At 38.6% G+C, this 27,732-nt stretch overlaps 1 protein-coding gene across 5 annotated transcripts in view; it reads left to right on the top strand.

Moving 5' to 3' along the window:
- The window catches only part of LOC126353854 (uncharacterized), an 830,655-nt gene that overhangs the window by 418,868 nt on the left and 384,055 nt on the right, over nucleotides 1-27,732 (top strand). Inside the window, exon 1 of one of the 5 annotated variants that reach the window (XM_050003016.1) lies at nucleotides 9,219-9,724. The exons of 3 other annotated variants lie outside the window; for them this stretch is intronic. In XM_050003016.1, coding sequence (XP_049858973.1) covers nucleotides 9,483-9,724 — 242 coding nt within the window. In that variant the 5' untranslated portion in view covers nucleotides 9,219-9,482. Of the gene's footprint in view, nucleotides 1-9,218; nucleotides 9,725-14,197; nucleotides 14,295-27,732 lie in introns of those variants that run through there. One more of the 5 variants, XM_050003017.1, reaches the window with a different exon arrangement.

Raw genomic sequence — 27,732 nt, 5'->3', positions numbered from 1 at the left:
GTAGTAGGAATAATCCACTTAATTACAGACCCATATCATTAACGTCGATATGCAGCAGGGTTCTGGAACATATAATGTTTTCGAACATCATGAATTCCCTCCAGGAAAACGGTCTATTGAACAGTCAGCATGGGTTCAGGAAACATCGTTCTTGTGAAGCAAAACTCGCTCTTTATTCGAATGAAGTGTTGAGTGCTATTGACAAGGGATTTCAGATCGATTCCGTATTTCTGGATTTCCAGAAGGCTTTTGACTCTATACCATAAAAGCGGCTTATAGTGAAATTGCGTGCTTATGGAATAACGTCTCAGTTATGTGACTGGATTTGTGACTTCCTGTAATTGACGGAAAGTCAGGACTGACGGAGTGCATCGAAAAAGTTCAAAGAAGGGCAGCACGCTTTGTATTATCGCGAAATATGGGAGAGAGTGTCACTGAAATGAACAGGATTTGGGCTGGACATCACTAAAAGAAGGGCGTTTTTCGTTGCGACGGAATCTTCTTACGAAATTCGAGTCACCAACTTTCTCCTCCGAATGCGAAAATATTTTGTTGACACTGACCTACATAGGGAGAAACAATCATCGTCACGATAAAACAGGGGAAATCATAGTTCGAGATAAGAAAGATATATGTGTTCGTTCTTTCTGCGCGCGCTATACGTTATTGGAATAATAGAGAATTGTGAAGGTAGTTCGATGAACCCTCTGCCAGGCACTTAAATGTGATTTGCAGAGGATCGATGTAGATGTAGACGTGCACGCCAAGATACGAACAGAGGTTATTTGAATATCGATGTTGGTCTGAGACACGAGTGTCATCTTAAGAAAGTTGTAAATACTGTTTCTCTTTATCTTATTGGTCTGACGGCATTTACAGCGGAATTTCACCATAGCTCAAAATTTCCTTTTTTGGCGCTTAACCCGTTATTTATTTACATGCCACAGTCATCGCTAGAACGAGGATTCTGTAAGTTACCTCTTTCGTGGGTGGACAACCACTTTCTGAGAGTCCTTCCAATGAAATTATATCGCATTTGCCTTTCCTATCATTTAGTTTTAAGAAATTATTCCACTTTAAATCGCTCCGAACTCATAACTCCCAGATATTTAACCAATGTGACTGCTTCCAGCGACGATTCAGCAGTTGTGAAAAATAAATTTGCTATTACACTTCTGTAGAGTATGGCCGAAGTTATTTTTACATCTGAAGGTTTCCCTCCGTTAAGAATGGCACGCTGTGTTCTATTTGACGGGTCTCTTAAGACCAGTCACGTAGCTTGTCTGATATTCCCTTCTCTCATATTTAGATCATCAATTAACAGTGCCCAACTATTCCCAATGCCTTCCGGAAATCAAGGAACGTAGCACAACCGTCTGACATCTGCAAACCATTTCCATACTTAATTACATGTAAAATACTTTACGACGTGCCTATAGTTAGAAAAAGCCGATCGTGAGCCAGAAATATGCAAGGGAAAGAGCAAGGGAAACACAATAAGTTAATATTTAGAATTTATACGTCCTTTTTCATGTGTGAAATCATTCTGTAAATATTAAAAGCTGTCTTTTTTTCGTTTTTTTATAATAGATGAAAATATCAAGCTAATGTAATCAGGAAAAAAGTTACTCCTGGAGAAACGCAATTTTATGGCTGAAACGATTCAGACACAAGAGAAATAGTAAACAACAGTGACTGGAGAAATTTTAGCATTACTGAATATCCTAATCCAAAGTTACAGTCACGGTGTGCCGATCGCAAAAATGTCAGTTTATCAAGTTAATAAACGTAAACGTACCATAGTTCAAGCAGTGTTGTTTTGAACCCATGTCCATGCCTTTATATACTGTTTGTAGTATAGCGATATTTACAAAGCCATTGTGTATTTGTTTTCATCAAAACTATAATCCGTTGTATATCCCAGTTACATATCAACATTTAAGGTTCCTGTCAGAGAGGTTTAACAAATGCCTAATAAAACCAAGAGAACAAATAATGCAGTAAATTTATATATAAAGTAGGCTGCCCGCAGAAGACGTCCACAACAGACGATAAGTAAAATGCATTCTTTGCTGTTTTATCTTCACGTAGCCGCAGCGGACCTCACCCTAAAATGTTTGCGTTTAATGTATGCGTCCATCAATCGACATTAGTCAGGGAACTATCAATATCTTTTCTCCTTATTGTGTTATATTATGAATGTAAAAGAACATAATGTTAATTGCTGGTTTTATTTCTTTGCACTCAGAATAATGTACACGCAGATTACTATTTATTGGGCCGGTGCATTAGCTAGTAACTTCTTTCCCACAAGTTTAATAAACACAGCAGATCCATATCACAGACACTGTAGTCATCAATAAAGTATTCTGATTCACTATTTACAACAGTCTGCCACCGCTGGAGTAACTTTTCGATTCCGCGACTGTAGAAATCATGTAGATTTGAGACTAAAAACTTGTCGAGCGACGTTCGAACAGCACTTCCATTTGGAAAGGAAGTTCGTTGAAGGCTGTTCGATAGAAAAGGAGAAAATCTGAGGGCGCAAGATCAGGTGAATAAGGTGGATGTTGAATGATTTCCCAAGCCAATTCCTGTATAGTGTTTTTGTGTGTAGAATAATGTGTGCGGGCATCATGATGGAGTAGCGTCACTTCACGCAGTCTTCGTGTTCGTTGTTGTTGGACTGTGTCTGCAAGACGTTTCAGTTGTTGACAACAAACGTCAGCAGTGATGGTTACACCTCAAGCAAGCAATTCGTAGTACACCACACCGTCGTTATTCCACCAGCAGGCAATATTAACTTTTGTGGATGCGCACAGGTCTTTGTACAGGGAGTTTTTGCTTCTTTTTGGCTCAGCCATTCCTTTGTTTTCCTTGTATTACCACAGAGACACCATTTCTCGCCACCAGTAACGACACAGGATAGGAATGATCGGTCTTGTTTACTAGTCCACTGTGACGAGCAAGCAGAGATGCACGTTTGGCCACCCGCTGATTTTTGTGACTTTGGCTTAGAGCTTGCGGTACCCATTCCCCCGATTTTTGAACCCTCCCCACTGCATGCAAAAGTCGCACGGTGGTGAAATGATCACATTTGCCAGTTCTCGAGAACACTGACGTGAATCATTGTGGGTTAACGCGTTTAAATGTTTTCCTAAACGTGGAGAGTCATTGATCTCAAAAAAAGACCTTCCTTAAAACTAGAAAAGAAAACCATTTTCCTGCCGTGCTCTGCCCAGAGGCATTAACCCAAACACGGCGCAAATGTCTCTGGGTGCTTCCGCAGCTGTCACCCCTCTATTGAACTCAAAAAGAAGAATATGTCTGAAACGTTCAGATTTCTCCACGTGGCACACTATTTTATATTGTCCACAGCTCCACTCACTACTTCCAAAGGAGATAATGACAATATTTCAACGCAAATAGCAACAGTAAACTAAAAATAAATTGATAAATAAACCAAAAGTCACCAGCATACCAACAAGCAAAACAAAAACGCTACAAACTTATGCACCAACAAAATAGTAAGGTTTTCAAATAGTATGAGTCTTACCAGTCTTGTATGGTTCTTAGATACAAAGAAATAGGCAGTTGCGTAATAGTTACATGAATTAAACTTACAGCGTTTATTTCATTTCAGAGGCTAATTATCTGCATGTGATTCTTCCACAAGTTTACTGCCTAGCTCTGCCTCGGTAAATGGTTTAACTGGCATTGCTACAGTGTGGCACTGAGATGACTAAATTTGCAATCGACTTGTATTCGCAGAAAACTGGCTTCAAAGTCCTAAACGGCTGTCCTGATTTAGGTTTCAGGGCGGTATTTTTAAATCACTCCAGGGGACTACTACTTCAAGGAATCTTCGATGTCGTAGAGATGTTAAATCACTCAGTTGATAGCTAGAAATTGCATGTATCTGCGTTGGTTGCGTTGTTGTGGTCAGTTCGTATTTCCTAGTTCTAAACCCACAATTATAGGTAAAAGATACATTTCCTCCCGCTCAAAAGAACTGCGTTGGATAAGAACACTTTTTCTAGAAACGAAATTAATTTTGAACATACGACGCTCCTAAGCGGCTTACGGTTGAATACGAGAAAAAAGACACAAATTTTATTTTATTCGATATAACTCGGTATAAACTATGAGCTAAACATCAAATGAGTTTTTGGGGATAGTAAATGAGTCGAAAGCCATGGCACATTCCTTGGAATATCCACATTGGCAGATGATTAAGCTATTCTGAAATTGGTATGACGCTGACTTGACTCGCGCACATATGATGGAATAGTGCAGAAATTTGGGATTAAACTGCTCTGGTTTCCAATAAATTAATACAGAAATTCTAGAAGCGTCTCATCTGCTGTCATTTATAATAGCAACACTAAACTCATAAATAAATGAATAGAAAACATTACTTTTTAGACATGGAAAGCTTTTATAAATATTTATTAGTTTGGTACGGCGATATTCGTAAAGCACTTTGCCACCTAAATTTAACGTGTGTGTCACTGTTGACATAGTTCGACATATCCTGAATGCCCTGGATTAATAACACAGGAACACGCACAGCATTTTCGGAACTGTCGAGAACATCGAAACACTCGTGATTTTGCTTTGCCTGATATTTAATTCTTCAAAACCAAACGAAGCGGTGCAGTGTCTGAGGCACAGTATTTGGAGTCGCGCGGAGCTGAGTTCAAATTCCCATCCGGTCGTGCTGATTTAAGTTTCACCTGTCGTCGACGGATATTTGAACTCAAGCTTAAGTTAAGGATATAGCATTATTGGCCAAACTGAGGCCGATCTTTGATTGTAGCGTTATTTGAAAACAGCATAAATTGTAAATCACGATAACCTTTTTCCTTTACGAATACAAATTCGTTGTCGTGTGCACAGCTGAACATCTCTTAATAGAATTGAAACACGGGACGTTCAAAACAGGCTTTCACCTTTCCCGTCCGCAAATTATTGTACGAGAAATTCGCATCTCGATATTTTCCTTATTGTAATAATTATTGCTCACATGAAATACAAAAAGTTAACAATCCAAGATGCGGTGCGTCAGTAAATTGTGTGATACACGCATTTTTTTTAAAAAAAAAAGATATATCGACCTTGTAAGTTCGTCTGACGACTAATGACTGGATTGATGTTAAGTACATGTGTTTTCCAGGTACAAATAACGTCATGAGACAAACTTCTTCAGGCCGCAGGGGAAATGTCCTTAATGCTAACATAAATTAGTGGATGAAATCCACAAAGTTAATTTCTTAACACCGGTACAAAAAATTGAAAATACAGCACAGAAATCGTAAAAATACAAGCCTATATAGAAGCCTGTACATCTGAAAAACCAATTCGGTCTGTTGCGTTACATGGAATGAAGAAATAAACACCTTGTATTTCCAACACTAACGGTTTCCGGTGGTTACAGGCCTTTTGCTGTCGCTTCTACGATTACTGCCGCTTTTTACACATTCTTTACATTTTACGCTCGCATGGCGTGCGATATGAGCTTTCCAGATTCTTGAAACGAGTTGCATTTAAATCATAAGGTGTTTCACGTTTCCTAAGTTACCTTGAAGAATACTATTATGCCAGATCTTACTTTTCAGTACGGAATTCGTCTTTGTGGTGGAAAATATTATTTTTGAAGTCTTCGTTCTCTTCCACGTCAACGTGGTTTGGTTTCAATACACGAAAATCCCATTAAATAACACTCGCTAAGTGAAAACAAGATCAATATCGGTCTTCCAATGAGAGTCACCAAGCCATCTGCAACTTCTTACCTGACGGATTAAGTATTGGTCTCTACTCCATTGTTTTTCTTCATCTATTTGACGTAAATACGTGTTAATTTTCGCCCACAGCGACAGAGTTACACTCCTTTGGTAGTCTTCAGACTGACTGAATACAGCAAGAATTTCGCAAAACACCACGTCGACAACGCGGTCACTAGAAACGCAGCAATGGGTCGGATAGGCAACGATGAGACAAGAAATCCACTGCTTCAGCTATTAAGGAACCATGCCGACACTAGCATGGAGTTATCTAGTGAAACCCTGGAAAATCTAAGATAGGTGACCGAGCGGAAATTCGATTTCCACGCTTCGTAGAAAGTTGAGTTAACTAACTCACTTTACAAACTCACCAGAGTTTCGAAGCTAAGCGTTCATTCCTCGTACTTTCCAATACTGACAAATATGCCCGTAATTCAGTGAACAACTTTGAAAGACATTTCGTTAGTTCTAATAATTAAACATCGTCAGTGGACGTGAGAAATGATGGCAACCCACATTCTCGCTTATTTTCTACTGTTTTGTGCTACAAAGCGATTTTGCTCAATGGAATCAGTTGACCGTCTACCCCGTCACTCTATAAGAATTCTGTATGACGTACAATAACTGCTACTTGCCTTACGTTATTTGCTCTGGTTTCTTTAAAAAGTTTATGTTTAATGAGTGATCTATTATTCGAATTTTATCAAATTCTCCTAGACATATGGCGCAGTGGTGTAAGATAGTCTGTAGACACAGAGCTCAAATTTCTGTCGCTCATAAAGATTTAGATTTGCCGTCGCTTCCCTAAATCTATTAAGGAGAATGCTGGGATGGTTGCTTTGAAAGACGCACAATTGATCTCCTTCATTATCCTTTTTCTGTTCGAGCTTGTGCTCGTTCTCTAACGATCTCTTCGTCAGTCTTTCGTATGTCAAACTGAATGCTTAGTTGTAAACTGACAGTTTACATATCTGTAGTGATTATTACATTCAAATGTGTGATCGTAGGTCTTAGCGTGCTGTTTAGTAACAGATTAATGGCTTTTACTAGTGCTAAAATAATTCATGCAAACTAGAAACAGGTGGCTGTGTAGTAATCATAATAACAACAAGAAGACTCGTAGTTACCCAAATTCGCATAAAAATGTATGCTTCCGTCCGAAGAAGGTCTAAGGTCCGGAAGTATTCTAGTTACGATTAAATAAATCGTTCATTCCCTGAAATTTTTACTTTTTGCAACTACTTTGTTATTTCCTTTTCATTATGATTTTGCCATCCAATACAGAAAAAGTATCTATAAATCAAATTTTACTTAAATATATTTTTGTGTACTCCTTTCGCTTAAAATAAGAGATGAGCACTTGAAAATGGAAGATTTCCGATCATTCACCGTCACACGTCATTTAAACCGAAGAAGTCCGTGTATTATAGTTTTCGTAGCAACTAGGCAAATATGGCTGGTGGGCGTCCGTCCAATAATGCAATAATGTAGACAGAGACAACCTCTGAAGCAAGGGGAAATAGGTCTTAACTAAGTTTCGGAAGCATTTGACGAAATGCGAGTTGAGTTTTTAACTGTTACATATCTCGTAAGGGGCCCTCCTTCAATTCGGGTGTTCAGAAATGCAAGAAGGAGCGATCCGGCACCAACTCTCATTTAAAAGGGGGGGGGGGGGGGAGGGGGGGGGAGGGGGGCAGGGAAAATCTCATGACAACTTATAATTCAGAGAATACACGTTAATATAACTGATAACATTGTTTTATAATATTACAGCCTAGCATATACAATACTTAAGTTACCACGAATCCTTATCGCCTCTCTGAACTGAACTGAACACTTTACATGTGTGAATGTCATGGATTCCCCGATTTGAAACAAGTGCCGCGCAAGTATCAGATTTCATTCAGCGAGTGGCGTGCCCGTTGAAATCACTGAATGTTAATCAGTGAGACAGTCGTGGTATTTTACAACACATACAAAGCCGATGTTATTGTTTCAGTATGCATTTGGATCAATACTTTTCCAGTGCGTGTGTTAAACGGCGTGCCGGCAAGTCAAAACACACGTGCGAGGAAGGAGTTAATCGTCTGTGGAGTGTAGATGAGCTGAAGTTCACTGTCAAGAATTCTCTTACTGATCATATATATATCAAGAGATTGAAAATTTATGTAATCATCTGGTTCAAAAGAAGGGTACTACCAATGTTTTCTTTCATGTGCAAAGTAAGAAAAGGTTCCATGAGATTTAGTGTTTATAATACGCTAATAATATGTCACATTTTTAGGGGTTCGTCAAAACGGTTAATACCATTTTTGTGGAGACTTCTTGTGCTTCTGTCTCTGCCTGTCTGTCCGTCTGAACACTAATCAGGGTTGGAATGTTTAAAATAAAGCGATTTTACTCATATGTTAAAAACACTTTCTAAATAAAATATGATTTTATTAAAATGTTTTAATCAATGCTCAAAACAAAAAAAATATTTTATTCATTTTTATCCGACTACGGGGTAAACCTCACGTTTAGGAGTGGGGGTGAGGGGTCTCCTCAGACCTCAACAAATCTCACCCAAGGGGAGAGGTGAGAGAGTTCTAGTTTTAAAGGAAACCCTTCACGTAATCAATGGATCGAATTCGTATCCAGTATGAATTCTCACTCTGCACCGCAGCGTGGGCTGATATGAGACTTGCTGTGTGCCAGAGCGGAACACGAACCCGGAACTTCTGGCTTTCGCGGATAAATGCTGTGCCGACAGAGCTACCTAAACAGAACTCACGACTGGTCCTCAAAGATTTACTTCCGCCATTGCCTCACCTCCTGTCTTTTGCTGGTCTAGCACTCCTGGGAGGAAGGATGTTTGTAAAGTACGAGTGAGGTACTGGCGGAAGTACGAGTAAAGCTGTAAGGACGAGTCCTGAATCGTGCCTAGGTGCCAGCACGACTGATCAGCGTATTGGGTCAGAGAGCAAGCTGTCCTCTGTAATAATAATAATAATAATAATAATAATAAAAGTGGAGTAATCCATTATGAACTTGAAGGGGCGTCGTGTGATGTCCGCCGAAACCAAATGCCGAGAACAATGACGGAAAAAATAGCTCAGTCGGTAGAGCTTTTGCCTGCGAAAGGCGAAGAATCCAGTTTCGGCTCCCAGTCCGGCACACACTTTTAATCTGCAAGAAGTTTTAAAATTCGTCTCATTGGCCCAGTGTGTCGTCTCAGCGCAAGTTTCGAAACAAAAATTTGCACTGTAGCTTACTGTGACTCACACTGAAGATGTAGGAAGTTTCGAACTACGCAATGCTGTAAGAAGAAAATAGAGATCTACGCGAGATCAGAACCAGTTGTCTCTTAAAATATAGTCACCTGATAAATTCGGTCCACGTGACTTTCGATCGCGAAGTACAGTAACGTCGATTCTTCTCGTTACTAACATGGCCAGTAATACTAGAGCTATCCCTCGTAGGAGGCTAGCGACTGCGTTCGCTGACCGAGGGACGTGTCCGCTAGGACGGTAACATCGGCCACTAGGAAAGCGGCCAGTGTGCCTTCAATAGACGCGGAAAGAATCTAGCCCTTTGAACCGGTCGCAGGCGCGCTCGCTCTATAGAAACCAGTTGTAGCGTAGCATAGTACAGCCGTGCCAGTACGCGCGAGTCGTTTCCGGCGCAGCTGCCTAGGACTATCGGCGAGTAGACCTCGCAATGCGGCCGTACGGGAAGCCGTGTTTCGCGGTTGTTGACTGTTTTCGGAGGGCGGTGAAAGTGTGGCTAATGAGGGAAACGAGCTCTTCTTATCACCTTCTCGACTCTGTTGTTTTCACCTGTGACACTCCTCGTACACTCCGAAGGAAAGTGCCTGTGCCGAGTGGACGTCACAGAGCACTATGGGTTCATCGGTTTATTTACTGCGCTGGCCTGATCGCCGCACAGGAGAAGAGAGCAAGGTACGTTCGCCTACAATGCGCGTGCTTTTTCTGGTGGATTGTAGAACTACTGCAACACACGCCCCGGCAAATGCTCTGGTTGACGTAGGCCGTGGTTGAATTATCTGAACGTCCATTCTGTTGTTCCGGCGCTCCCTGTAGCCATTTAGCACCCGTAACGTTAACTTTTCCGACCCTGTGGGATTACTGTCTGTGAAAACATCTGTTGATGTGTATACAAAACACAATATGTATGCTATTGGTTAAAAAGAAGTATTGAGAAGGGATTTCATACACAGCGAACCGAAAGTTCGTACCTGCGATGTATAGTACATTGTACCAATATTATAGATTTTGTTTCCCGTTCCATTCACATACTGATAGAAAAATATCCATGTCTCTAGGCTTCTAAAATGTATTTGCTACCTACTGCCAGGTGGCCTCTACACGCTCTAAACGTCTTACAGTCTGCAGCATGTTAGTTACTGATGATTAAATGACAGCTGGTCTCGGTAAACGAATTTGAGTACATGTTGTACTTCGATGACTTACGTATCATTATTATTATTTTTTATCTGATGAAAAACCATCGCCTGTAAGACTTCTTTTGAGCACCTGTTTCCTACTGTGCATGTTTGTTTCTAAAACTTGTTCATCCCAAATATGTTTAGCATTGCCCTACCAGCCACACTGTTTCTTCTTCTTGTGTAATTCGACAAGTGTATAAAATTTTTTATGTATTCGTCCGTGTGCTGAGACGATAATAAATAGCTAATATTGCTATTTTTCTTGCAAATGTTTACTCCTTTGGTCTGCAGTGAAATCAAAAAGGCAGAGTAATACAAAGTTGCTTAAACTTAGTATCCCCTGTAACTATGTCAGATTTTTTTCAGTATCTCTCGACGATAATCCTAGATTTCAATACCTTGCATTCATCTACATATTCTTTCTATATATATATATATATATATATATATATATATATATATATATATATATATATATATATATTAAATTCCTTCTTGTGTTTGACTTTCTGAAGCAATTTAGAATTTGACAACATTGTTCCGTTTTAGACAGTATTTCACCAGCAGAAATTTGTGCGCCGTTACTCCGTTATTGAACGCCGAATGGCAGCCTAATAATCGGACAAGGAACAAAACAAATTGTGAACTGCTGGTTTATACATCGGCATAGTAAACAGTAAAACAATGACACGTTCTGCAGATATTTACTTATACATGATCTGGCCTTAAGCTACGAGTAAAATCTCCCAATTACTGCAGTGTGTGTCAAACTTTCATCCCGTTTTGTACTACCATAAGTTTTATGCGAATCACTGTTATCTCCGACGGCCGGAGTGGCCGTGCCGTTCTAGGCGCTACAGTCTGGAGGCGAGCGACGGCTACGGTCGCAGGTTCGAATCCTGCCTCGGGCATGGATGTGTGTGATGTCCTTAGGTCAGTTAGGTTCAAGTAGTTCTAAGTTCTAGGGGACTGATGACCACAGATGTCAAGTCCCATAGTGCTCAGAGCCATTTGAACTGTTATCTCCAGAGGGGGCTTTCCCTTTCAGACTTTTTATTTGGTTGGATATTTAACTAAGCTGTTCTGAAAGATCTTCATTATATAATGTTCTCATTTTCCTATTTGTGTGTTTAATTTTGACCTATTACACTTTTATATTGTCGATGCTAGAGTTATTGGACACTTGTTCTATAAATCATTTCTCTTTATGAGTAAAACCAATCTATGTAAATTGTTTTGTTACTTATACTAAAAAAATGGTCGGTTATTTCCAGTGTACTGGAGTGTACTTGAGATATGAAAAGACGTGAAAATAGTTAGAATAAATAGAGAGACACCTCTTAACCTTAGAAGAAAATTATCATACACACACAACAAAAACTGGAAGGAAGATACTACAAAATGACCATGTGAACATGACTAATTGCTAGCTGTTTACACTGATTTATTATGTAATAGAGAGTAATCCCAACAGATGAGCACAAAATCTAATTTCTCTTCCAAGAATATAAATGTACAAAAAATAAAACCAAAAAGAAAAACGAAAAACTAAAGTAGTAAAATAAAAGTGCGCGCGCGCGTGACATCATAAACTAACTTTTTACATCAGCATACTTTGTCACAGAAAAACAGTTGAAAGCAGTACTTGAGAAAGATCGCAACACTTACAGAAACAAATGACACTATCCACACAAAAGTGACAGTTAAAATGCTAAACGTTGAAAACTGTGACAAAAGAAAAAGGGCAAACTGTTAGCCAGTTTGTCACGAAAGAGAAAGCTATTCTTCTTAGGAAAAATGTATTCGACGCTGATTTGTAAGTACTCCCCCTTTTCATTGCAAAAATCTCAACGAACTGTTTCAAATCTACAACCTGAAGTACAGGCAATAACGTGTTCGCGTGAGCGAAAAAAATCGTGTGGTATTTCAGGACACCCACTGAAGACGCCTTGTAATTAAGGCGAAAGAAAGATGGATAAAAAAAACTTTGTGCATCATGCAAAACGCGTTTTTCTTTTGAATCATTTTAATTTATATACAGCTGCTGCGAAAGTGACCAGCAGGAGAAGATTGGAATATTATTACATTTTTAAATAAAACGAAGAATATTGGCTACACGCGAGTTTTTCGCACGTCGCCGCATTGGCTTGAACACTAAACTAAAATTTATCTATCATGCCAGAAAAGCGTAAACGTCTACTCTACACGGGCATTAGAAGAGACTCAAATTCAGTACGAAGTTGTAACAGCCACGTTGTAATGTATCTATTACGTTTATGGATCTATAATATCACTTCACTTGCTTCATTGATAATTTTATTTTTTTCCAACTTCCAACAGTTTTTCCTTTTAGAATGTAGGCAGCACTGAGACAGATGGGGGCCAAACATGTTGCATAAAAGTAGCATGTGAGTCAGCTGTCGTAGATTCACTTCTATAACGCAGTTGTCATTTAATGACACAAATTCTTTGTTTTTGTTGAACTACTTCTTATCGTTTTAACCATTGACCGCCTTCAAAGAACTCTATAACATCAGGTGCAAAGTATCATAACATAATCACGCAAAACCTGTATTCAGTATACGCCGTAACTGTGAGGACGACTTTAAAAATATTTTCATATGATATATTTTCATATGATTTCTGCGCTTCCCAGCTTGCAATTAGGGTTTCCTCATTGCGAAGTCTTTTTTAAAAAGTCAGCAACTTTCTTTCGGGAAGCCGTCAGCATTTTTATCGTTAAGACGAAGAATGAGTGTTGCGTAGAACGTACTTTTCTAATACGTCAGTCTGAGTGGCCATTTAGCCCTTGACTATTAAAATTATACTTTTTCTTACAAAATAGTAAAATAAACCATTTTGAATTCTCATTTAGATTAAATCCTTGTTAACCCAAATGCGACCTGTTTTTATGTAGAAACCGTTAACGGTGGACGAGCTGCAATACTTCATGTTCTGATTTTATATTTCTTACAGATTCAAAGCAGTAACTGTCTTAGTTATGAGTAAACGAATTAGAGGCTTAGTTTCCTTTTATGTGTTGATCCTAATTTTGTTTTCACGTCAGCACAGGTTGGAATTTCCACTTACACTACAATATTGAATATTTTGCACATATTCTTAATATTTTTGTTCATGGTGAATCCGTAATACCTCACTTCAAATATATTGCGGCAAATACATGACACGAAAGTGTACAAAACAGTTGAATGTTTTAGTGAAATTAAGCAGTAGTAGACAATCGGTATGCGTTGAAGAAAGCTAGCAAAGACAGTGACTTTTGTAATTCGCTACAGGCAGTGAAGTCCTTCAACTACAAAAATGATGTATTATTACGGAAACATTTTATGAATAATGCAAACCTATCTGACTGATCTAAAAGAAAAGTTTGTATTGTTGGAAAAAAAATGAACTTCGATAAGTGTTTGGAGTTAACCTGTTTGGTCTTTCAGATTGACAGTACTGGACACAAATTACAGGGGAATTAGAAAAAACACTATCTGATTCGGTTAGGGAACATTTAATATTACGAAGTCAGGTTGAAATCGAACGTTCGTGTCGAATCGCAGAGTAAATCTGAGTTGACCTCTCAGAAAGTATTTCTTTTCGTAGTTCTTAGATATTTTCTGCGTGAGCTTTGTTTTTACAAAAATGATAATCACGTTTTTACAGTACAGGACCGTTGCGAACAGTATGGTACGGTAAAGAATTGGGAGAAAACGCTATCAGTAAAGTCACAACCTGCATTATCCCCACCCCCACCGGATTGCACTTCCACAGCCATGCGCATGCACGCCGTTCTCTCTCTGTCTCTCTCCCACCCTTAGCATCGTGCGCGCGCACGTACACACCCCTTAAATTGACGCGTTGTTTTCCTTTCTCTCTCTCTCTCTCTCTCTCTCTCTCTCTCTCTCTCTCTCTCTCTCTCTCTGTCTCCCCTTCAGGCTCCGCCTACCCTTCATCACTCAATAGCCCTGCCCGCAGCGAACATTTCAGTACTCGGCAGAGTAGAGTTTCGCCTGTATCCATCCAGCACAGCGAGCGAGAACTATGATCACAAAAAAGTAAGTTTTTAGCTGGCTACGTGTAGAACTCGACTATAATAGTGGTAGGCCACGTTAGTTGCCATCTAATGCTCTTCAGTTTCAAAATCTTTTTAAAGTGGTGCCTAGTTGAAATATTTTACTGCAGTTCCGCCCGTGCCAGCTTATCCTCCTTGCAATCATGCGCACGACGCCTGTGCACACATACGCTGACATAAAAATTGCTTTCCACAAGCATAATCGAAAATTATTTTTAGTTCATTTCGCAATCCCCACCGTACTTGACCAACTGAAGTATCTGCTGCTTTTCTTATATCAGCTGTGGCGCGGTTTTTCCTACGCAGATGAACTGAATTCATGAATATGTCGCTATGAATGTAAATTTGCGACAGATCGGGTTCTTAACCGTATTCTCCTGGTTATAGCGATCAAATCTGCAATGTCGCCTACTTTTTTCACGTGTATTTCCAAATAAACAAATAGATTGTTCTCCCTTCGAGAATAATACCACCTGAGGAACGGAGGCCAGTGGTTTATACGCCGGAGCGATCTACAACCAGCGAATAAAAAATTGCCATAATGAAATAGATGGTATGAAATCAGTGGGTACGAAATTAATGAAAGTTTAGTAATTGCAGTTTTCGGAACTCGTAAGCAGGAAACATGAGTTACATTAGGTCTGTCCCATAGCATTGCGGGTTCACATTCTCTGAACACATTTAAGTACTATCATTTCATGTAATTACAGTTAATTGATTTCTTCATTCATTCGATTCATTTCAGTTAATTTAATTCACCTGGTAATAGGATGTCACCGTCCATCCTTTTTCTCTAGGTGATGTTTCCCCAAACCCACAACTCTATGAAACCACTTAGTCTGTGGAGTAAGGAAGCTATGAACCTGTAAAGACGAAAGTTCCTGTGGGTATGCTTTATATGTCTAATGCTGTAGTACCCCTTGCCTTCAGCATCCTCATAGTTTATTCCTTTCAGCGCCACGATGGTGACCTGATCTAGTCTCCTATCAACAAACAGTAAGGGAGGGGCATGAATCCGTTACAGTACTGTCGTTTCTTTTTAGTCATATCCCAGTGAACTGGTAGTGGAAGGAGAGGGGACTCCCAGTTAGGATGCACTGGGAGGAGGTGTTTAGTTAAGTTTTTCATCTGATTTCATGAGTGTACCCAGAGACGGGGGAAGTATAGGGGTGAAATGCTGCCCTCCCTCCTCCTAGATAAAAAAAAAAAAAATTCGCAGTTCCTACTCGCATCCACCCAATCACCAGTTTCAAGGAGGTAAGAACATGTAATGGACACTGACTATAGCAAGTGTACGCTGAACCATTTGTTGTGGCACATCAAAACTTTCTTTTAGATAATGTCCTTTAATAAACCCCAAAACTATTTCGCCATTCACCGCAAAGCTACTGGGATGCCTCTCCCCTCAAGTTTCCTCCTAACCCTACACTCCCCCCCCCTCCTGCTCCGTACCCGCCCCCCTCCCTCCCGCCCCCTCCACCACTCCGTCATTTCCACCAAGGCTGTAGGATGATCCTCTCTTTCACTGGACCTCTTTTTGCCAGCCAAATATACACAATTATGGCAGGTGAATGTGCAGCTATGTGTGTGAAGACAAGTCAGGTCGATGAAATGTTAGTGGAAAAGTGAGCGGTGTTTCTCAGAAGTAACTTGGTTGCCATAAAATAATCTAAGAGAACAGTTAGCGCCATATATTTGCATATGTTTTTCAAAATTGCCTCCGGAGGCTCCATTCACAGCTCATATATTCCGAAATATCTTCCGAAGAACTTCTAAACGTGGATATTCTTTTTCTATTTTACCTTACAGGAGCACTGTCTATGCACAAGCACTGCGAAGGGTTCTGGTTCATTTTAGAGGAATGAAACGTCAGCGTTTGCCAATACAACTTCCATAATGACACAAAGATACCTCGGCGTGAAACACTGAAGTAAAGTAGAGAAGACAGAGTTTGAAGTACCGAGCAGTTACTGTTACTACGCGAAGTGTAAATTCCGAGCAGTAGTTGAACGCTTGAGATTATATTATAGAAGTCCAGTCAAAAATATTGATAATCACGGAAAATTAATTTAGCTCCCTTCCAATTTTCCATGTGCTGTAGTTGATAATCTCGTGCCTCACTTTTACTACCAACTATTCGCTTCATAACATTCAGTATTTCACTGCTTTGACGCCATTCTCCGTGCTTCCTATACTGTGAAAGTAGTGTCATCGCTTTAAATATAGTCCACTAGGTTATCTGTAACTGTAACGTTGCAAATTTTTCATTATCCCTACAAACGTTCCCCTGTATTCGTATTTTCCGAGTAAGTCAACTATTTGTAGATGCATTTTCGACTAAGTTGACTTTTACTTCGGTATAGGGTTCAGTAAACTTCTACATGCGTATATTCTTTCTAGTATCTGTTCTGAATGTACCTTATCAGTTTACATAATAATTAACTTCACTCTGTAACAGTTAGACGGCCTGAGTGGCCGAGCGGTTCTAGGCGCTATAGTCTGGATCCGCGCGACCGCTACGTCGCAGGTTCGAATCCTGCCTCGGGCATGGGGGTGTGTGATGTCCTTAGGTTAGTTAGGTTTAAGTAGTTCTATGTTCTAGGGGACTAATGACCTCAGAAGTTAAGTCCCATAGTGCTCAGAGCCATTTGAACCATTTTTGTAACAGTTAAACTCAACATATATGTTTCTTTTGCTCCTACTTTTCTACGGTTTGTATTTCACTTCATATTACATCGTACATCAACCGTGGAGGTTCACAGGTGTCTTCCGCAATTTTATGTCGATGTTAGAATTCAGTAGATGTATAGCTCTTGTCCTCGGCCAATCGCTTTCCGGTAACTTCTTGCGTCTGCCACCTTGCTTTGTAATTCAGTGTAAGTTACATAAAACTTCAACCAGTCTCTTTTTTGAATAATTATGTTTTATTCCATGAAACAGTTTTTCGAACCTTTTCAGGTTCATCTTCAGATGGTTTATGCAAGTTACATCATTATTACTATCATAATTGTGGGTGATGGCTCTGTGACAAGAAAATGGAAGACGCTTCTTCTTGTCACAGAGCCATCACCCAGGAGTATGCTAGAAGTAATGATGTAACTTCTAGAAACCATCTGAAAATGAGCCTTAAAAATTTCGAAAACCGGTTCATGGAATAAAACATAATTATTCGAAAAAAGTGGTGGTTGCAGTTTTATGTAACTTATTTACGTTCAGTTGAGTCGCGGGTTCTAAAATATCCGTAATGGATAAGCATAAAGTTATAATTTAGTTCCTTAATTTTGGTGTTACGAAAGTCGCTGAACGTCTCTCTGATACTTTTAATTACTTTTTTCTTTGTTACATACCTTTTAACTTATGCGATATATTACGTTATACGCTTAACAGAAAAAAACAGAGGAAAACACAGGGAGAGGGCTTATTTCTTAACGCACGAAAGCGCTCTCATACACGGTACTGACAGGAAGAAACTATTCCATGGCATCTAAGTTAAAAGAAAATATCCGTAAACTAATGCCGGAATATATAAAAGTGCAATTTTTCAGAAGTGAATAGTGAACAGTCTGCTTTCTTCACGATTTTATCGTTGCCACGGTCGTCTACAAACATCCTTCCACCTAGTTCACTTATTCAGCCTTGGAAAAAATGAATCGGAGTATGTGAGATCTTTTATGTTCGATGGATGCACCAAAACTTCAAACAAACTGCAACAGTTCGGCCCGACGTTGTGCGACCTATTTCTACATTGTTCTACTTGTTTTATTACCTGGACGTAGTTACTGAAACATTTTCCAGTAGATATAGACTTTGACAATTTGCCCTCCAAGAACACGTCGATGACAAGTAGTAATTTTCTGCCATAAAAATTAGTTACCATGAAAATAGAATTTATTTTTTTATTTTATATTTTTATTTTTTTGCTGCTGCGGAATGTTAGTTTTCGTCCTGTTGATTATCGTTTATGTTGCGGCGTATGATTCTAACTATTAAAGTTTAATTTCATGCCACTGCACGAACGTCAACCCTGAACGAATCTCAAATCGAATCGCCCATTTTCAGCAAATTTCCCAAACATACCAGTGAAGTATTTCAGGTATTTTATCACACCGTGCGTACTCCTGAAGAAAAATCATAGCAGCCAACTGTTGAAAAGTTTGTTTTCTTTGTGAATACTTCTACATGGACAAGGTAAAAATGGCAAAACCTGGTACACCGATGGGGTTGGTATTATGAAATTAGTTTTGTCTGTCATTTCAGTGCATGTTGTTCAGTAATATGTGTCATTGTCATCAAAATAGTCTTTTTTCCGGATGAACGAACTAACGACCATTTGCCAATCAGGACACATGCTGATGTAACACGAAAGCGTGCATTGCCTAGCACAGTTTACACATTGACGGTGTAATCTATATTACAATGTGACTACAGTGACAAACTCATGGTTTTATTATCTAACGTCAGTGATAATACACGCGCACAATATGAAGAGTGTCTAGGAGACTACCAGTGTCGTTTCAGAACTAATAGTTCCACTACGGATAAGACTTTTACTATCAGATAGATCCTTGAAAACTGTTAAAACGTCGATGTCCACAGCTCTTCATTGATTTCAAACAAGCTTGTGATGGTATTAGACGGAGTCGACTCTGGAAGGCAATGCAAGAGGCAGGAGTACCCATCGAACTGATAAGACTGGTTCAAATGATTTTCAGAACAACAGTGTGCTAAATAAAGGTGAGGGCACTATATTAAAGGCATTTGAAGTTATCCAAGAACTGTGGCAAGGTGATGTGCTTTCCACTATTCTGTTTAATGTCCCCTGGAGAGGGTAATGCGAAATACACAGAGTGGCAGGTTCTTCCATATGCATATGGTACAGATTTGTTATCCAGGAGGAAACAGGACCTGGAAAAAAAGTTTGAAAAATTAGAAAGACATGGAGCGGAGACGGGCCCGACAACCACTGAGAGACCAAGTATATGTTCTTAACGTCTAGGAAAGGGTATAGTGAAGAAGAAGCAAACATGACTTTGAACGGGAAAGAATATGAACGCAGAGAGAGCTTTAAGTATCTTGGGTCACTGGTAACTGAGGGAAAAATACATGCGAGGATTGCGGAGGATAACACAAGTTACTTTAATCAGTGTAAAGTATTTAAAGCAAGAAGATGTATTAGGAATTTCAAACGGACTGTATCGTACAGTAGTGGGACCTGTGGTGATATATTGTTCGGAGACTTGGACAGTTACGCAAAATGTTTTGTTGTAGATACAGGAAAGAAACATAAGGAATTCTGGCGAATCAGAAATAACAATCAGATCGGAGGGTTGTATAACAAACCAGATATCGTGACAGAAATAAAGAATAATAGACTTCGCTGGTTGCTACATGGAGAAAGTATGGTGGAGACCGGCATTGTCAAGAAAGTTTTGAAAGGAAAACAAAGTGGACGCCGTATAAGGGGCAGACCAAGGCCCTGAAGGCTAGACAGTTTGGAGAAGGACTTTATAAGTATGGGAGATAGATAATGGAGAACTAAGACAGCCAGCAGAGAAGAGTGGGCGGAGGGAGATGGTCCAGGAGGCAAAGGCCCTACACGGGCTTCAGCGCCATGGAGTAAATAAGTAAGTAAGTAAGTAATGATATATTTGCGCAGTATGATGCTGTAAATACTTTTAACAACATGGTCAGTCAGTCGACCGAAAGTGGTTGTTTATCTAAAGACTGCAAACGATACAGTTTGCAGATGACGAGCTACCAGTGTAGGACGCCATACAGTAGACCCTGCCAAACCATATAATTTAAAATCACGGTAAGCAGCAAAGCGAACGAAAACTTTCTTTAGGCCTCACATTTTTGTATCTGTTATAACCTAAAATACTTCCACTTTTTACAACTTGCAATAAACAGAAACTCACATGTTTGGGTAAAAAGAAAAAGTGTGTTTGCAAAAAGGCGAAACTCATATCCTAAAATTTAACTGCAAATGCGGAAAAGGTGGACAAGAGCTGCAGATCAGAAAGATAAACATGTGTCTAATGATATTTCTTATTTATTTTCTCTTCCACAGAGATCAGCAAGTGTCAATGAAATAGGGAACGTCATGAGCTAAAATGTTCATCTGATAAGCTTGAAGAGAGACGTGATTATTGGACGCGCAGTTGGAAAATAGTAGCTACGATTCTACACGTGTGACAGTTTTTGGCCGTAACGCTCAGTTAAGGAGTATATACCACAAACGATAGTCTCTCTTCCTTTATAAAAATAAGAGAGAGTCTAAGTTTAACGATCTTCTAAAATTAATATTATTGTTATTATTAATGTGATAAATGGACTTTTCATTTGATCATCCCAGTTACAACACAAATAGTACAAATATTAGTAGTATAAAGTCCAAATTAAATCAAAATAATAATAGTAATAATAATAATAATAATAATAAGCCTCCGGTATGTTGTGCCAGTCGTAAAAGGCGACGAAAAGAACAAACCACTAACAGGGCTAACCCCCCCCCCCCCCTTTTAGTGTGATTAGTTGGTTCAGGGCACAACTAAAGAAGCCTCGAACAAGCGCCGTCATGGTTGGGGACGACGCTTGAACCCTATGCCCGCCCGCAATGGTAACGACCCTGCTAGCCAACTGGAAAATGATTTAAATCCAAATAGAGGTGTTTTGCAGGATATGCTTCCTGCAACCACTCTAGAAGGAAAACGAAGACAGAGGATGAGATGGTCAGATGAAGTTAACCGATACCTCATGTTCTGTTATTACCAAGGAACAAACTTTGGAACCAACACAACTGGATACAGATCACAAGTATACACAACATTTATTACCAGATACCCAGAATTAAAATTTTTAACAGAACAGCGACTAGCTGATCAGATCCGTGTAATAATCAAAAATAACAGGATACCCCAATCAGAATTAGAAAACATCAAACAACAAGTACAACAAATACTGGAATAAATTAATGTGCAATCAGAAGAAGAAGGAAAATACAGTAATGGACTCAAACATCCAAGAGCAAACAAACAAAGAACAACACGCATCAATTAAACAATCAGAGGAAAACGAAATCTTAAGACTGCCACCAGAACAAGTACAAATAGAACACGAAGTGACACACATCTTAGATATAGAAGAAAAATTTCAGCTGACATATATAGAATACAAAGACACAAATACAGACATTACACCATTCTTTCATAGACCCCCAAATAACCCACAAGTCGAAACAACAATAACAACTAACAACACAATCATACACAACAAAATAAATGAAAATAAAACTATGGGAGAGTTACAACTATTGGTTTATATAGGAGCACTCACTACACTAAATATACACACTGGGCAGAGATCAGAACCAACCAACACACAGAAGAAACCCACAAAACCAGCATGGCAACACAGGCTACATATCAGAATAGAAAAACTGAGAAAAGACATTGGACAGCTAACACAATTTATAAGAAATGAAATGTCAGAAAAAAAACGAAAAAGGTTAGGTAAAATCTCACAACAAAAAGCGATAGAACAATTAGATGAAAAGAAGCAGAAATTACAAGCATTGGCCAAACGACTTAGAAGATACAAAAAAAGTTAAAACAGAAGGAAACAAAACCAAACATTAAACACAAACCAAAATAAATTTTATCAGACAATAGATAACACACACACACACACACACACACACACACACACACACACACACACCCCATATCGTCAAACCTAGTACAACATAACTGGCATGCACGGCGGATACAAGCAGAAACACACATACAAGATCATACCACAAATGCCTAAAGTGATAATTTTGCAACACGAAGTCACCCGAGCAATTAATTCTACGCACAATTGAAAAGCCCCTGGAAAAGATAAAATAGCAAATTTCTGGCTAAAGTAGTTCACCTCAACACATTCAGATCTAACTAAATTATTTAACAGTTACATTGCAGACCCATACACATTTCCTGATACACTTACGCATGGAATAACTTATATGAAACCTAAAGATCAAGCAGACACAGCAAACCCAGCAAAATATCGCCCTATAACATGCCTACCAACAATATACAAAATATTAACTTCAGACATTATACAGAAATTGACACATACAACACAGAACAAAATTATAAAAGAACAAAAATGCTGCTGCAAAGGAGCACGAGGATGTTAAGAGCAGCTGATAATGGATGCAGAGGTGACGTAAAAAGCTAAAACTAAACAGAGGTAGCTACACTACGCATGCAACTCTTGGTTACTACAGATTTTGGAAATACACAAAGTAAATCCTAAATTGATACAGTTCCTAAGCATAGTAATTCGAATAATATCACATCACAGCCAATACAGATTAAACGTGGAATACACCAAGGAGACTCATTAAGTCCTTTCTGGTTCTGCCTTGCTCTGAATCCACTCTCCAACATGCTAAATAATACAAATCATGAATATAATATTTCTGGAACATACCAACACAAAATCACACATTTGATATACATGGATGACGTAAAACTACTGGCAGCAACAAATTAACAACTCAACCAATTACTAAAGATAACATAAGTATTCAGCAATGATATAAATATGGCTTTCGGAACAGACAAATGTTAGAAAAATGGCATAGTCAAGGGAAAACACACTAAACAAGAAGATTACTTATTGGATAACCACAGCGACTGCATAGAAGCGATGGAAAAAACAGATGCCTATAAATATCTAGGATACAGACAGCAAAATAGGAATAGATAATACAAATATTAAAGAAGAACTAACAGAAAAATATAGACAAAGACTAACAAAAATACTGGAAACAGAATTGACAGCAGGTAACAAGACAAAAGCTATAAATACCTATGCTATACCAATATTGACCTACTCATTTGTAGTGAAATGGAGCAACACAGAGCTGGAAGCACTCAATACACTTACACGATCACAATGCCACAAATATAGAATACACCACATACATTCAGCAACAGAAAGATTTACATTAAGCAGAAAGGAAGGAGCAAGGGGATTTATCGACATAAAAAATCTACATTATGGACAGGTAAACAATTTAAGAAAATTGTTTATAGAACGACCAGAAACTAGCAAAATACACAAAGCAATCACGCATATAAATACATCGGCTACACCACTGCAATTTCATAACCACTTCTACAACCCTTTAGATCACATAACATCAACAGATACAATGAAAGTAAACTGAAAAAAAAAAAAACACTTCATGGCAAGAACCCATGCCATCTAACACAGCCACACATCGATCAAGACGCATCCAACACATGGCTAAGAAAAGGCAATATATAAAGAGAGACGGAAGGATTCATGATTGCAATAGAGGATCAAACAATAAGCACCAGATATTACAGCAAGCATATTATTAAAGATCCCAGTACCACAACAGATAAATGCAGACTTTGCGAGCAACAAATAGAAACAGTATATCCCATCACAAGCGGATGTACAAGACTAGCAAATACAGAATACACCAGAAGACATGACAATGTAGCAAAAATAATACATCAACAACTTGCCATAAAACATAAACTAATAAAACAACACGTTCCCACATACAAGTATGCACCAGAAAATGTACTGGAGAATGATGAATACAAATTATACTGGAACAGAACCATCATAACAGATAAAACACCACCACATAACAAACCTGACATCATACTCACCAATAAAAAGAAGAAATTAACACAACTAATCGAAATATCCACACCCAATACAACAAATGTGCAGAAGAAAACAGGAGAAAAAATTGAAAAATACATCCAACTGGCTGAGGAAGTCAAGGACATGCGGCATCAGGATAAAGTTGACATTATACCGATTATACTATCAATTACAGGAGTCATACCACACAATATCCACCAGTACATCAACGCAATACAGCTACATCCGAACGTATATATACAACTACAGAAATCTGTAATTATTAATACATGTTCAATTACCCGAAAGTTGCTAAATGCCATGTAACATATACCGTACAGTTAAAAGGAAGCCACGTTTGATCAAGGTCCGCGTCACTTTCCATTTTTAAACAGCCATAACGTCAGAGAAAGGAAATAATAATAATAATAATAATAATAATAATCCTGGAAGTATTCTTCACTTAAGGTTACCACTGTTACCCAGATTAATTTAATTTGCGTGCTGTTTAAATTTACGTCCCTGTATTTTCCTCTGTGGGCAACAGCGTTGCATGTTTGTTCTTCATTGTACAAAAACGTATCCAAGATAGTGTATTCCTCTTTCTGTCTTATAAGAACAACAATAATAAGCAGTAAGCCAGATACCAGTTCTCGCAAATTATTTCTTTCCGTACTAGCGCTGCCGCCGCCGCAGTCGCCGCCGCTTTTCGAAAAACAAAACTACAAAAAATTGTGATAATACTATCTACACTAGCGAGAACTGTTGTTGCTTTGGGTTAGTTTTCAATCTATGCACGGATCTATTATCTAATGTGATCTTTGGTATCTACCATGAAGACGAGAAACAAAATCTGGCCCTTTGAAGGAAGGGATCGTATTACTGCTTTGCTACCCGTTAGACTAGTCGTACGTTGATATTATCTATCATATTAAAACTATTCCCAGCATTAGGGACAAGAACTAAACCTGGAGTGAAACGAGGACAGGGCGGACGCGTTCCTTAGTATAGTCCAATGGTATTTTTGATGGAATCAGCAGTGATTACAGAAGAGAACATGTACTGACCGTATTGTAATCTTTTGATGGCTAAAAGCTGTCATCAACGCTTACCGCAAAGTAAAAAACTAATTTTACCATCATGATAAATTGTCATTTTGATTTTCAGTAATTCATCTCACTTGTACTGGCTTGTGTTTAGACCGTGGCGCATGATACGGCTAAGATTCATGTTCTCCAATAAATAATTACACCAATATTTGATTTTACGTATTAGTGAACTGTTACAGTTGCGCGCATACTCGCAGATAATCGTAAACGAAATTAGGCCTACTGGTAGAGACTTCGAACACTGAATTCTCGTTTATAAACATTAAAAAGTTGATACGCTGTCTTTTACATAAAACAGAAACGCGTACAAATAAATCAAGACGTTTCTCCTCTTTATTGTAAACATAATATGAGCGCTTTGTTTACCGTCGTACGAACGTTTCATATTTTAGTGAGTAATTTTTAATAATGAGCTGGCTCAGGTACTAATACACTTATCTACTACGTAATTTATACGAAATTAACTCTTGAAAACCGATTAATAACTTTACGGCAGCGCAAAATGCCAGCGACTTGTTCGCAACCAAAGATACTGTGGACTTACAAATTTTGACAAGTGCTAAAGCACATGATAACAATTATTTCATAATGTAACTGCCATTAGTATGTCACTAACTGAAGTGATACAGTTCTATATGTGCACTGCGTTTTTGCTGTTTAGCTGTGTTGCACCTGAGAATGATAAAATCCGAAATTGCAGTAGCCTATATTAAAAAAGTAATGAAGTCGTAAGCGACCATTGTCTTTTATAAAGTTGTATTCAGTTCTGGTCCCCAATCAAGAATATTTTTTTTAAAATGATTCGTTTAAAGTTAAGCTTACATTTTAGGGATATATTTAGTCCGTGACAAATAAAAGCAATAAATTTTTAATTATTTTTCAGTTTGTGTTATCACAAAAAACTGTACGTTTAAAGCCATCGCGCCCATCTTTTCACACAGCCAACCACTTTTTTCGTGATTATACGCATAAAAAGTTCAGTGATTTAAGTTTTTTGGTCTAGTTGTACCCTATCTGTTCACATTTTACATTAGAGTAATACGGTGAAACGTCATGTTTCTTTAAACTGATATTACGATGAAAATTAATTTAGAATATTAGTGGTAGACAACTCTTTTTGATAAGTCATTTTATAATTTAAAGATTTACAATGTGAAATACCACTAGAAAATTCGGTGTCCGTGTGGAAATTAGTTAGCACCCGTTTATGCACCCGAGGTAAGACTATCGCAACCAAGTTTTACTTTCTAATAGTTTATGATATATTGTTTGGCAGTGTTTTTATACACCCATATACAAGTGCAATAATAAACAGCTGAGAGAGAAGTCGTTCATATATATGCATTTTGGGAAACATATCATGTAAAATCCTTTTTCTTCATGTTAATGAGCTATGCACCTTGCCAAGGTGGGGTGGCTTGCGTGCCTTAACGGTACACACAGTCATACCGTAGCTGCAATGACAACGGAGGGGGGTGTGTGGAGAAAACGGACAAACATGGTGTTTCTAAAGGTGTGCTGTAGCCTTTTCAACAGTTTACAGGAGCAAAAATCTGGATGGCTGACAGTAACATCAACCAAAATGGCCTTGCCGAGCTGATACTGCGAACGTCTGGAAGGACGGGGAAACTACAATCATTTTTTCCCGAGGTCATTCAGCTCAACTGTATCATTAAATGCTGACTGCATCGTCTTGCGTAAAATATTCCGGGGGTAAAATAGTACCCCTATCGAATCTCTGGGCGGGGACAACTCGGGAGGATGTCATGTAGATCCCTTTAGCTGGTATGCAAGTTAGGGAATATGAACAGGAAATGGATGGATTATAGTTAAAAGTGCGATGGCAGGAAGAACAGAACTTCTGGTCACCTACAAAACAGCGGTATACAGGAGTGATCTAATTGTGAATAAGAAAATAAGAATGTGGATAAAGTATTATGCACAGCTTAATGAAAGCAGCATCGTAGCCAAGATGACACGGAGACAACACCTGCCACAGTAGTAAAAGTTCGTATGCCAATTAGCCCCGCAGATAATGATGAAATGGGATATATGTACGACGAGTTTAAAGAAAATCTTCAGATAGCTAAAAGAGAGAAAAATTTGTGATGAGCGATTGTAATTCGGTAGTAAGAAGAGGAGGAAAAGGAAAACTAGGAGATTGTGGATTTCTGTAAAATCAATGAAAGATGAACCCGCCTGGTAGAATTTTGTACAGAACATAATTCGGTCATGGCTAACACTTGGTTTAAGAATCAGAAAAGAAGTTGTATAGATGGAAGGTACCTGGAGACATAGAAAAATTTCAGAATGATTATACAGCACAATGTAAAGACATATTTCGAAACCATATTTTAAACTTAGACATTTCCAGGGGCATACCTTGACTCTGATCGCAATTTATTGATTATGAACTGTAGATAAAAACTGAAGAAACTGAAAAAAGTAGGAAATTTAGGAAATGGGAACTGGATAAGTTCAAAGAACCACAGGTTGATGAGAGTTTGAGGGAGCATTAGGCAAATTTTGACTGAAACGGGGGAGAGGAATATCGTACAAGACGAATGGATAGCTTTGAGAGATTGAAATAGTAAAGATAGTAAAAGATTAATTACACAATGTGTAGTTAAAATCCTT

The sequence above is a fragment of the Schistocerca gregaria genome, chromosome 3, assembly GCF_023897955.1.
Source record: "Schistocerca gregaria isolate iqSchGreg1 chromosome 3, iqSchGreg1.2, whole genome shotgun sequence".
Lineage (NCBI taxonomy): Eukaryota > Metazoa > Arthropoda > Insecta > Orthoptera > Acrididae > Schistocerca > Schistocerca gregaria.
The sequence above is the reverse complement of the archived record's forward strand: the minus strand, read 5'-3'. Positions and strand labels throughout refer to the sequence as shown.